Genomic DNA, 14,120 nt, shown 5'->3' on the forward strand with positions numbered 1-14,120 from the left:
TATTAGTGAGATTTACCTTGGAAATTCAACTCTTGGTGAAGATGAATAACTCTCAGATAGTCTTTGTTTCTGAACAGATGTATCTTGTACAGGAGGTCCATATGATAAAACAGATGTAGTCATTGGCTGAAAAACAAATAAATCATGACATAATAGTTTTATTTTTTAAATTAAACACAAAATACAGCAAATAAAAGCACTTAGACTAGAGAGGATATTAGCTTGGTTAGCTACAAACTTGTGCTTGACATGTTTTGTAAAATGCTTCTGGGTAAAACCTCAGAATTAATATTTGAACATAAGGGTAGACAAGATAGACACATTATGGGATGTTTGTTCACCTTCTATGTTCCTACGAACTATACTCCACTCGTAAATACAAGAAAAGTCCTATGAGGGCTGGTGAGATAGCTCAGTGGGTAAGAGCACCCGACTGCTCTTCCGAAGGTCCAGAGTTCAAATCCCAGCAACCACATGGTGGCTCACAACCATCTGTAACGAGATCTGGCGCCCTCTTCTGGAGTGTCTGAAGACAGCTACAGTGTACTTACATATAATATAATAAATAAATCTTTAAAAAAAAAAAAGAAAAGTCCTATGAAACTCAGTCTTTAGATTGCATGTAAGTAGCATTTGATTCAAAGGGGAGTAACCAGATTCTCTGTGATAGATAATTAAAGTTAGTATTCAGAAAAAAACAGCAGGGGTTGGTTGTGTGTATGTGGGTAGGCAATCTCAGTCGCCATACAAAAGCTAATTCTGTCATGTCCTTAGAAAAATATATCAAATAACATTTAGAGAAGAATAAAACAGCCATGGATAAAGGAAGTACATGCAAGTGATCATATGATTCTACAAAAACAATGAAGGCAATATTTTACATCAAGGGTTTTGACAATGTATCAGTTCCTAATCCAAGTTTCTTCCTTCTTTATTAACTTTACATATTCTTGAATATTTTAAGGTGATAATAGATTACTGAATTAAGTCAACACAACCTGTTTATTTCTCCTTCCTCAAGATTAAGTAAAGTTTTGTTCAAATACAACAACTTCAGTTAAGAATGTATATGTAAACAAGATCCATCAATTTTGCTGCATACAAAAACATACTTTAGCAAAAATGAAAGCCACCTCAGACTATAGGGCTGGAAAAAATTTTTCCAAGTAAATGGTCCCAAGAAACAAGATACAGTAGAAATTCTAGTATCCAATAATATAGACTTTCAACCAAAATTTATCAAAAAAGATGGGGAAGGATACTATATACTCATCAAAGGAAAAATACACCAAGAGGAACCCACAATTATGAACATCTATTCCCTAAATGCAAGGGAACCCACATTTGTAAAAGAAACATTACTGAAGCTCAAAGCTCACAATCAAAATCACAAAATAATAGATGGAGACTTTAACATCCTAATCTCACCAATGGATAGATCATGGAAACAGAAACTAAACACAGACACAGTAAAACTAACAAAAGTTATGAACCAAATTGATTTAACAGATATCTATAGAACATTTCATCCTAAAACAAAATATACATTTTTCTTTGTACCTCATGGTACCTTCTCCAAAACTGACCATGGAATTGGTCACAAAAAAAGCCTCAACTGATACAAGAAGATTGAAATAATGCCATGCATCCTATCAGATCACAAAGGACTAAGGATAGACATCAATAACAACAACTACAACAACAACAAAAACAGAAAGCCCACATGCACAAGGAAGCTGAACAACTCTCTACTCAATGATAACTTGGTCAGGGAAGAAATAAAGAAATTAAAGACTTTTAAAATTTAACAAATATGAAGGCGCAGCATATCCAAAGTTATGATAAACAATAAAAGCAGTGTAAGGTGAAAACTCATAGCTCTGAGTGCCTCCATAAATAAATAGAAATGAGCATACACTAAGAGATTAACATCACATTTGAAAGCTCTATAAGAAAAAAAAGCAAATATTTCTAAGAGGAGTAAATGACAGGAAATAATTGAACTCAGTGCTGAAATCAACCAAGTAGAAACAAAAAGAACTATACAAAGAATCAACAACACTAGGAGCTCATTCTTTGAGAAAACAAACAAGATAGACACACTCTTAGCCAGACTAAACAGGGGGCCTAGAGATAATATCCAAATTAACAAAATCAGAAATGAAAAAAGAAACATAACAGTAGAAACTGAAGAAATTAAAAAAATTATCAGATCATACTACAGATGACTATACTCAAGAAAACTGGAAAATCTAGATGAAATGGATAATTTTCTAGACAGATACCAGGTACCATAGTTAAATAAGAATCAGATAAATCACCTAACAGTCCCAAAACCCATAAGGAAATAGAAGCTATCATTAAAAGTTTCCCAACCAAAATTGGGGTATTGCTGTGACAGATCTTTTCACTTTGTTTGGGGGAGGGTTGTGGAAGGTCTTTGGAACATAGGCAGGAAGTCATTGACTGTGGGTTGGCTGATTTGGGGCTTGGAAGATAAGAATGTTGAGAGCAGTGCAGACAATGGAGACCTGGCTTATGAAGTTTCAAGGGAAACAAAGACTCTCATGGGCCCTTTTTGTTAAAATATCTGTGGTGTCTGATCATCTGGAACTGAAGAATCAGCAGCAATTAGACAAGAGACCAGAACCACTGAAATAAAACCTTTGTGTTGTTGGAAAAATGGAAGCTAGTCAAATGGCGCTGAGAAATTAGCAAGGAATAAGAAGAGAACAGCATCAATGAAGTAAAATTTGAGAAATGTTTCCTGAGGGTCTACACACAGAAGCTGTGTTCCCAAGACAGCCAAGGTTGTAGTTTGTGCTAACAGCCAAACTTAGCAGTGTAAGAGTAACCTCTAGAAGGTTCTGGTATTGAAGTGGTCATAGAGAGCAGTTGAGGCTTGAACCTGGGTAGCAGGGCTAGAGTTTCTGAAGAAAGCCAGTTAGAGGTTACCAGTGAGAGTGCATACAACTTGGAGGAAAAGACCCCCGAATTTTTGGGGATTCCAGTACCATGGGGCGATCACCAAGAACAGATACAGTGCTGGAATGGAGCTAGTCAGAGCCCCAAAGACAAGCTATGTGTACAGTAGATGGCAGAGCCAGAGAAATGACCCACTTCCTTTGGAGACACCTAGAAGATTGTGAGTTAATCCCAGATTATGGACACTGAGATATTTACACTGTTGTAGATGTGCTTTGCTTTATTCACATTGTGACTGTCCTGGTTATTCCCTCTTGAAATGAGAAGGTATTAATTTTTTACATATAGAAAGTTTAAACTTTTAAAGAGATCTTGGAATTTTACAAAGACCTTGTATTTTATTTTATTTTATTTTATTACATATTTTCCTCAATTACATTTCCAATGCTATGCCAAAAGTCCCCCATACCCCCCCCCACTTCCCTACCCACCCATTCCCATTCTTTTGGCCCTGGCATTCCCCTGTATTGGGGCATATAAAGTTTGCAAGTCCAATGGCCCTCTCTTTCCAGTGATGGCCAACTAGGCCATCTTTCGATACATATGCAGCTAGAGACAAGAGCTCCGGGGTACTGGTTAGTTCATCATGTTGTTCCAACTATAGGGTTGCCGATCCCTTTAGCTCCTTGGGTACTTTCTCTAGCTTCTCGATTGGGAGCACTGTGATCCATCAAATAGCTGACTGTGAGCATCCACTTCTGTGTTTGTTTGGCCCCGGCATAGTTTCACAAGAGAGAGCTATATCTGGGTCCTTTCAGCAAAATCTTGCTAGTGTATGCAATGGTGTCAGCAGTTGGAAGCTGATTATGGGATAGATCCCTGGATATGGCAGTCTCTAGATGGTCCATCCTTTCATCACAGCTCCAAACTTTGTCTCTGTAACTCCTTCCATGGGTGTTTTGTTCCCAATTCTAAGAAGGGGCAAAGTGTCCACACTTTGGTCTTCATTCTTCTTGAGTTTCATGCGTTTAGCAAATTGTATCTTATATCTTGGGCATCCTAAGTTTTGGGCTAATATCCACTTATCAGTGAATACAAATTGTGTGAGTTCTTTTGTGATTGTGTTACTTCACTCAAGAAGATGCCATCCAGGTCCATCCATTTGGCTAGGAATTTCATAAATTAATTCTTTTTAATAGCTGAGTAGTACTCCATTGTGTAAATGTACCTAATTTCTGTATCCATTCCTCTGTTGAGGGGCATCTGGGTTCTTTCCAGCTTCTGGCTATTATAAATAGGGCTGCTATGAACATAGTGGAGCATGTGTCCTTTTTACCGGTTGGGACATCTTCTGGATATATGCCCAGGAGAGGTGTTGCTGGATCCTCCGGTAGTACTATGTCCAATTTTCTGAGGAACCGCCAGACTGATTTCCAGAGTGGTTGTACAAGCTTGCAATCCCACCAACAATGGAGGAGTGTTCCTCTTTCTCCACATCCTCACCAGCATCTGCTGTCACCTGAAATTTTGATCTTAGCCATTCTGACTGGTGTGAGGTGGAATCTCAGGGTTGTTTTGATTTGCATTTCCCTGATGATTAAGGATGTTGAACATTTTTTCAGGTGCTTCTCTGCCATTCGGTATTCTTCAGGTGAGAATTCTTTGTTCAGTTCTGAGCCCCATTTTTTAATGGGGTTATTTGACTTTCTGGAGTCCACCTTCTTGAGTTCCTTATATATATTGGATATTAGTCCCTTATCTGATTTAGGATAGGTAAAGATCCTTTCCCAATCTGTTGGTGGTCTTTTTGTCTTATTGATGGTGTCTTTTGCCTTGCAGAAGCTTTGCAGTTTCGTGAGGTCCCACTTGTCAATTCTTGAAGCCATTGCTCTTCTATTCAAGAATTTTTCCCCTGTGCCCATATCTTCAAGGCTTTTCCCCACTTTATCCTCTATAAGTTTCAGTGTCTCTGGTTTTATGTGAAGTTCCTTGATCCACTTAGATTTGACTTTAGTACAAGGAGATAGGAATGGATCAATTCGCATTCTTTTACATGATAACAACCAGTTGTGCCAGCACCATTTGTTGAAAATGCTGTCTTTTTTCCACTGGATGTTTTTAGCTCCCTTGTCGAAGATCAAGTGACCATATTAAAAGAGACTGAATTTTCAGTGTTTGAAATGTTAAAGACTGTGGGATGTTCAGAATTTTGAATGTTTACATATGTATGTACACACACATATAAATGTGAATACACAAACACACGTGCATACATCTACTCACAAAATCCAAACTTGTGAATAAACATAAAGAGGTGAAAGACCTCTACAACAAAAAAATTTAAGACACTATATAAGTAAAGCACTAGAAGATGAAAAGATATGTCATACTCGTTCATAGAAGAATCACTCTTGTGAAAAGGGTCACCCTACAAAAGCAAGGTATAGGTGGATGGTGGTGGCACACATCTTTAGTCCCAGCACTTGGGAGTCAGAGGCAGGCTGATTTCTGAGTTCCAGGTCAGCCTGGTCTACAAAGTGAGTTCCAGTACAGCCAGGGATACAGAGAAACCCTGTCTCAAAACAAAAAACAAAAAACAAAAAAACAAAAAAACAAAAAAAATGCAATGTATAGATTCAGTATGATCTAAATCAAAATTAACATGATGTTCTTCATAGACATTTATAATAATCCAAAAATTAATTCAGAGGCACAAAGGACAAATGAAAGCCAAAAAATGATTGTGGTAAAAAAACAGAAATACAGATTAATGGAATAGAATTCAGAATCCAGATATATTATTCTATGCAATTACAGTTATGTGATATTTGTCAAAAACAACAAAAATATACAGTGGAAAAATATCTTCAATAAATACTGTTGAGAAAATTGGTTTTATAAAGCATAACAACACAATTTAATCCTTATTTCTTATTATGTATAAAACTCATCCCCCAGTGATTCAATATCCTCAGCCTATGATAGTATAGCCTGAAACTACTATTGGAAAAATTATAATGCTTCAATTTTTAGTAACAGGAAAGGGATTTCTAAGTAAAATCTTGGCAATATAGGAAATGAGAGGAGCAACTGACAAATGAAATCTTAGGAAACTAAAACATCAAAAGAATCTAACACAATGAACAGGCAGATCACACAATGAAGAAAGTATCTTTGCTAGCTATACATGCAACAGAAAAAGAATGACTATTTACGATACAGAGATATCGAAAGAGCTAAACATTTCCTAAATGTTTAAACACAAAAAGTGGGCTATGTAACTGCTTTAGTTTGTTTTTGTTTTGCTGTTGCTATAATAAACACCATGATGTAAATCAACTTGGGAGAGAAAAGCATTTATTTAGCTTATAGTTCCAGGCCATAATCCATCATTGGGTGAAGTTGGGGAAGGAAATTAGTCAGAAACCATGGAAGAATGGTGTGTGTGTGTGTGTGTGTGTGTGTGTGTGTGTGTGTGTATGTGTACAGGAATACTTGCCCTCTAACATCAAGACAGGCACTCATAGACGTGGCCATAAATCAACATTATTGAGGAAATTATTGAAGCTCTTTCTCTTCACCAGGTAATCCTATCTTGTGTGAAACTGAGAATAAAAACTAATCCAGTACGGTGGTTTGAATGAGAAATATTCCTCATAGTCTCAGGTATTTGAGCACATGATCTTCCATTGGTGGCATTGTTGGGGGAAGTTTCAGTTGGTGCAAACTTCTTTGAGGAGTATGTGACTGGGGCAGTCTTTGGGATGAAAAAAATCTCTTCTGATTTTATCTCTATGCTTCATGCTTTTAGCATCCTGTTCCTAACAAGACATCCAATGTCATATTGTACCTGATATTTTCCGCTGGAAGTATAAGCTAAAGTAAACTCTTCTTAGTTGCCTTGGTCATGGTGTTTTTCACCACACAAAAGTAACTAATATATCAGGGAAGGAGCTGAACATAAAACTCTTAAAAGTTAAGAACCCAATGGAGGAGTTAGAGAAAGGACTGAAGGAGCTGAAGGGGTTTGCAACTCCATAGAAATAACAACAAGTTTCATGAGGTCCCACTTGTCAATTCTCGATCTTACAGCACAAGCCATTACTGTTCTATTCAGGAATTTTTCCCCTGTGCCCATATCTTCAAGGCTTTTCCCCACTTTCTCCTCTATAAGTTTCAGTGTCTCTGGTTTTATGTGAAGTTCCTTGATCCACTTAGACTTGACCTTAGTACAAGGAGATAGGAATGGATCGATTCGCATTCTTCTACATGTTAACAACCAGTTGTGCCAGCACCATTTGTTGAAAATGCTGTCTTTCTTCCACTGGATGTTTTTAGCTCCCTTGTCGAAGATCAAGTGACCATAGGTGTGTGGGTTCATTTCTGGGTCTTCAATTCTATTCCATTGGTCTATTTGTCTGTCACTATACCAGTACCATGCAGTTTTTATCACAATTGCTCTGTAGTAGAGCTTTAGGTCCGGCATGGTGATTCCACCAGAGGTTCTTTTATCCTTGAGAAGAGTTTTTGCTATCCTAGGTTTTTTGTTATTCCAGATGAATTTGCAGATTGCACTTTCTAATTCGTTGAAGAATTGATTTGGAATTTTGATGGGGATTGCATTGAATCTGTAGATTGCTTTTGGCAAGATAGCCATTTTTACAATGTTGATCCTGCCAATCCATGAGCATGGGAGATCTTTCCATCTTCTGAGATCTTCTATAATTTCTTTCTTCAGAGACTTGAAGTTTTTATTATACAGATCTTTCATCAATGGAAAGAGAGGCCCATTGGACTTGCAAACTTTATATGCCCCAATATAGGGGAATGCCAGGGCCAAAAGAATGGGAATGGGTGGGTAGGGAAGTGGGGGGCGCTATGGGGGACTCTTGGGATAGTACTGGAAATGTAATTGAGGAAAATATGTAATAAAAATATAAAAAAAAAAAAAGAAAAAGAAAAAAAGAAAAAAAAAAGAAATAAAATACAGCAGAGTGTACTGCTTGTACTATTATGTGCACTGTGATTATGCGCTGTTATTACACACACCGTGACATACAGGGTGCTTATTACATGCTCTGTAATTATGTGCTATTATTCCATCCATTATGGTATATGTGCTGTTATTACATATGCACCATGGCATATGTTCTATTATTGTGTACACTGCACTATACATGCTGTAATTATTTCAGCAAAAAGGGTAGAAGGTAGCTAATACTACATACAGTAAATTTCAGATTTGCGCAAACATTTTGGTACTGCGGTGCATGTAATATTTTCATACTCTTTCGGCATGTAACTTAGAGAGTCAAGAATTTTTGTTGTTCATATAGCTTTTAAGCTGTTTTTCACTCAGACTATCAGGTAAAAAAAATTTTTTATAAGAATAAAAAAGCAGACCACAGCAGGAGTGTGCTGAATTGTATTGTTAAAAAAAAAAAAAAAAAAAAAGAAATAACAACAATATCAACCAACCAGACAACCCAGAGCTCCCAGGGACTAAACCACCAACCAAAGAGTACAAATGGAGGGATCCATGGCTCCAGCTACATATGTAGCAGAGGGTGGCCTTGTCAGGTATCAATGGAAGGAGAGACCCTTGGTCCTGTGAAAGCTCAATGCCCAAGTGTAGGGGAATGCTAGGGTGGGTAGGCTGGAGTGGATGGGTGGGTGGGGAAGCATCTTCATAGAAGCAGGGAGGGGGTGAGATTGGGGGGGGGGGTTCAGAGGGGGAAACTGGGAAAGAAGTGGATAACATTTAAAATGTAAATACTTAAAATATCAAATAAAAAAGTTCACACACACAAAAATGAAAGAAATAGTTTAAAAAGGCTCAACATAGACCAATGGAAGAGAATTGAAGACCCAGAGATGAACCCACATACCTATGGTCCCTTGATCTTTGACAAGGAAGCTAAATCCATCCAGTGGAAAAAAGACAGCATTTTCAACAAATGGTGCTGCCACAACTGGCTGTTATCATGTAGAAGATTGCGAATTGATCCATTTCTATCTCCTTCTACTAAAATCAAATCTAAGTGGATTAAGGAACTCCAGAGACACTGAAACTTATAGAGGAGAAAGTAGGGAAAAGCGTCGAAGATATGGGTACAGGGGAAAAAATTCCTGAATAGAACAGCAATGGCTTCTGCTGTAAGATCGAGAATCAATAAATGGGACCTCATAAAATTGCAAAGCTTCTGCAAGGCAAAAGACACCTTTAATAAGACAAAAAGACCACCAACAGATTGGGAAAGGATCTTTACCTATCCCAAATCGGATATGGGACTAATATCCAATATATATATAAAGAACTCAAGAAGGTGGACTCCAGAAAATCAAATAACCCCATTAAAAAATGGGGCTCAGAACTGAACAAAGAATTCTCACCTGAGGAATACCTAATGGCAGAGAAGCACCTGAAAAAATGTTCAACATCCTTAATCATCAGGGAAATGCAAATCAAAACAACCCTGAGATTTCACCTCACACCAGTCAGAATGGCTAAGATGAAAAATTCAGGTGACAGCAGATGCTGGCAAGGATGTGGAGAAAGAGGAACACTCCTCCATTGTTGGTGGGATTGCAAGCTTGTACAACCACTCTGGAAATCAGTCTGGTGGTTCCTCAGAAAATTGGACATAGTACTACCAGAGGATCCAGCAACACCTCTCCTGGGCATATATCCAGAAGATGTCCCAACCGGTAAGAAGGACACATGCTCCACTATGTTCATAGCAGCCTTATTTATAATTGCCAGAAGCTGGAAAGAACCCAGATGCCCCTCAACAGAGGAATGGATACAGAAAATATGGTACATTTACATAATGGAGTACTACTCGGCTATTAAAAAGAATGAATTTATGAAATTCCTAGGCAAATGGATGGACCTGGAGGGCATCATCCTGAGTGAGGTAACCCAATCACAAAGGAACTCACACAATATGTACTCACTGATAAGTGGATATTAGCCCAAAACTTAGGATACCCAAGATATAAGATACAATTTGCTAAACGCATGAAACTCAAGAAGAATGAAGACCAAAGTGTGGACACTTGTCCCTTCTTAGAATTGGGAACAAAACACCCATGGAAGGAGTTACAGAGACAAAATTTGGAGCTGTGACAAAAGGATGGACCATCTAGTGATTGCCATATCCAGGGATCCATCTCATGATCAGCTTCCAAATGCTGACACCATTGCATACACTAGCAAGATTTTGCTGAAAGGACCCAGATATAGCTGTCTCTTGTGAGACTACGCCGGGGCCTAGCAAACACAGAAGTGAATGCTCACAGTCAGCTATTAGATGGAGCACAGGGCCCCCAATGTAGGAGCTAGAGAAAGCACCCAAGGAACTAAAGGGAACTGCAACCCTATATGTGGAACAACATTATGAACTAACCAGTACCCCGGAGCTCTTGTCTCTAGCTGCATATGTATCAAAAGATGGCCTAGTCTGCCATCACTGGAAAGAGAAGCCCATTGGACTTGCAAAATTTATATGCCCCAGTACAGGGGAACGCCAGGGACAAAAAGGGGGATTGGGTGGGTAGGGGAGTGGGGGGGTGGATATGGGGGACTTTTGGGATAGCATTGGAAATGTAAATGAGGAAAATACCTAATAAAATGTAAAAAAAATGTAAAAAAAAGTTCAACATCCTTGTGTAGCTGTGAATTCAAATTAAAACTACTATAAGATTCCATCTAAATTCACCATGGTCATCAGGAATATAAATGAGAGTAGATGCTGGTTTGGATGTCACAAAAGGGGAACTACTCTCCATTGTTATTGGGGAATGTATACTATTGTAGTCACTTTAGAAATATGTTGTGAGAAAAATATCATATGCATACACAACAGAATAATACTCAGCTAAAATATTAAATTAGCAGGTGAATGTATGGAATTGGAAAAAAAGGGAAAGTGGGGTAACTCATGTCCAGAAATACATGTCATACGTTCTTTCTTATATGTATACCTTAGCATCAAATGGCTTACTCTTTTTGTTTAACTTGGAATACAACTGGAAGCTAGAAAACTAGAAAGGAAACTTTAGGGTGGCACATCAAAAGAGGAGCATAGTAGATGTAGATTATAAATAAAAGGAAAGTACAGAGATGAAAAAAATGGGCATGGCAAAGAAAGGAGGGAGAGGTAGAAGAAAATACAGGGAATTTGTTCAGGAGGACTAATTCAAGGAAAAGTGTATAGAAACCTATAATCTTACAACCTACTTAAAATACAGCCAGTACCCCCTAGAGCTCCCAGGAACTAAACTACCAACCAAAGAGCACACATGGTGGGACTCATAGCTCCAGCTGCATATGCAGCAGAGGATGGCCTAGTCGGACATCAATGGGAGGAGAGGCCCTTTGTCTTATGAAGGCTGTATGTCCCAGTGTGGGGGAATGCCAGGGCCAGGAAGCAGGTGTGGGTGGGTTGGTGAGCGGGGGGGCGGGGGGCGGGGGGAGGATATATGGGGAGGATGTTTTTCTGAGGGGAAACCAGGAAAGGGGATAACATTTGAAATGTAAATGAAGAAAATATCCAATAAAATATATTTGCTAAAAACTGCATATAATGTATACATATATGTATGTATGTATGCATGCATGCATGTATACAGAATATAAATAAAATTATACTACCTGAGTTGATAATACCCAAGAGCCATAACTATCTAACAAAATTCTAGTACAAGGCATGAGAAATCCCCAATTGATCTGTTGAACAGAGCAGTCCAAGAAACTGTTTCTGCCCTTGGTTGCCTCCCAGTAGTTGAATAGAAGTCCCTATTGCTGAAGTCTCCACAAACTTAGACTTGGAACCTGGAAGATAGGAGCTGAAACTGACTTAAAAGCCTTCTATTTAAGGACTAGCTTTCATGGAACTGGAAGTTGATATGCAAACTGTTAATGGAAAAAAGCAATCAGTTCTACCTAGCTGTCATGCCTGTGAACAAGTACTAACAGCAAGATATCTGTACAGGTGTAATAGTGACACATATCTTGGCAGTAACCGCAGCATCTAATTGCACTCAAGGCCCACTTAACATGAGGTGATGCTTAGTACCATAAACATAGCCAACTACTTGTGGATAGAGAGTTCAGAACATAAAAAGAGAACCTCCACTTTCCTGACACGGCGTAATTTCTGGTTCTGTTTTCTTCAATATATAATTATACCAACAGATAAATGTAGGTCTAACCATCAAAGAAGCTTCTTTCTGCATCACCAGGAAAATAAAAGGATATGAGTTAAAAATATATAATTGAAGGGAGAGTAGAATACATGTAGTTGGAAAGAATAAAGAAAATGTTTGGTGTTAAAAGACTGAAATGAGGATGAGTTTCAGGAGATAGAATAGGTCCATTGCTGCTGCGGAATCCTCTGTGGAATGTGGAACTCTCTTAGTATCAATAACCATTACTCTGTGGCTTAGAACTAGATCATACCATGGGTCATCAATTTTCTATTCAAAATAGTGCTTGAAGTCTTAGCTAGATAGTAAGACAAGAGATGAAAGGGAAGCTAGGCAGTGGTGGTGCACACCTTTAATCCCAGCACTTGGGAGGCAGAGACAGGCGGATTTCTGAGGCCAGCCTGGTCTACAGAGTGAGTTCCAGGACAGCCAGGGCTACACAGAGAAACCTTATCTCAAAAAATCCAAAAGAGAGAGAGAGGGACAGAGGAAGAGGGGGAGGGAGAGGGAGAGGGGGAGGGGGAGGGGAGGGAGAGGGAGAGGGAGGGTAAAGGGATGCCAATACACATTCAGCAAAGTAGCAGAATACAAAATTAAACAAAAAACAATAGCCTTTCTAATATATCAGTGAGAAGCATACCAATAAAAAAGAAGAAACATAATCAGCCACCAAATCCAGACACCATTGCATATGCCAGCAAGATTTTGCTGAAAGGACCCTGATATAGCTGTCTCTTGTGAGATGATGCCGGGACCTAGCAAACACAGGAGTGGATGTTCACAGTCAGCTATTGGATGTATCACAGGGCTCCCAATGGAGAAGCTAGAGAAAGTACCCAAGGAGCTAAAGGGATCTGCAACCCTATTGTTGGAACAACATGATGTACTAACCAGAACCCCGGAGCTCATGCTCTAGCTGCATATGTAGCAGAAGATGGCCTAGTCAGCCATCACTGGAAAGAGAGACCCATTGGACTTGCAAACTTTATATGCCCCAATATAGGGGAATGCCAGGGCCAAAAGAATGGGAATGGGTGGGTAGGGGAGTAGGGGGGGTATGGGGGACTTTTGGGATAGCATTGGAAATGTAAATAAAGAAAATATCTAATAAAAAAAACCATGTGGTATTCTATTACAGATACTTGCTCAGCCATGTTCATTGCTATTATAGTCACAAAAGTTAGAAAGTAGAAACAAACTAAATATCCTTCAACTGATGGATAAAAAATTGTGGTTCTTATACAATGTGAAATAGTATTCTAGTGTAAGAAAAATGAAACTATGAATTTCACAGGAACTGAAAACAATTGCCATGTAAATTATTCCCAGATACAGCAAGACAAAAGTAGAATTTCCTCCATCACCTATAGTTACGGCTTTGAATATTTAGATATTTGTGATTAAACTGGAGTTCCAATAAAGTTGAGAAATTAGTTAGGTGCCAACTGATTTTCTTCAAGGATGCAGTCCTTAAGAGACTTGCCACTTCTCTGTAGTTTATTAATCCATGCACATATTAAGAAGCTTAACTAAACAGGTTATGCTTTAAAAGGGGGAATGGAGGTCATGATAGTAATTGGATAGGAGAGAAAGTGCTGGATTTGATCAAAACATAGTGCTCGTTTTTATGAAATTCTCAAAGACTAAAATCTACATGATAATAAAAAGGAACATTAACAGAAACAAATGTCCTCTGGTGTTAATCACCTGTCATAGAAATTTTAAGTAAATTGTATTAATTTTGAATAATGTATAAAATAAAGAAGCATTATAAAAAGTTTTGGTTGCTTTACAAACCAGCTACATGTAACAGAACATTTGTGAATTTCAGTAATATAATGTATTATGTAAATGTATTTATACTTGGTTAAAATTTTAGATTCAAAGTCTTCATGCAATAGATCAGAGTGGAAAAGTTTGAAGTAATGAACCGTTGTATTAACTTTTCTTAATAGTGTGAGATACTCTATATATCATCTATTAGT

General features: G+C 38.2%; 1 protein-coding gene across 4 annotated transcripts in view; it reads right to left on the reverse strand.

The window, feature by feature from the left end:
• LOC110286342 (uncharacterized) overlaps window positions 1–14,120 on the reverse strand; it is a 343,296-nt gene that overhangs the window by 144,248 nt on the left and 184,928 nt on the right. For 3 of the 4 annotated variants that reach the window (XM_085837619.1, XM_085837618.1, XM_085837620.1), the window contains exon 9: window positions 17–126. The exons of the other annotated variant lie outside the window; for it this stretch is intronic. In XM_085837619.1, the coding sequence (XP_085693745.1) occupies window positions 17–126 (110 nt within the window). The remainder of the gene's footprint in view (window positions 1–16; window positions 127–14,120) is intronic. 4 annotated transcript variants of the gene reach the window in all.

The sequence above is a fragment of the Mus caroli genome, unplaced genomic scaffold (genome assembly GCF_978045245.1).
Source record: "Mus caroli unplaced genomic scaffold, Mus_caroli_1 scaffold_5, whole genome shotgun sequence".
NCBI classification, from domain to species: Eukaryota; Metazoa; Chordata; class Mammalia; order Rodentia; family Muridae; genus Mus; species Mus caroli.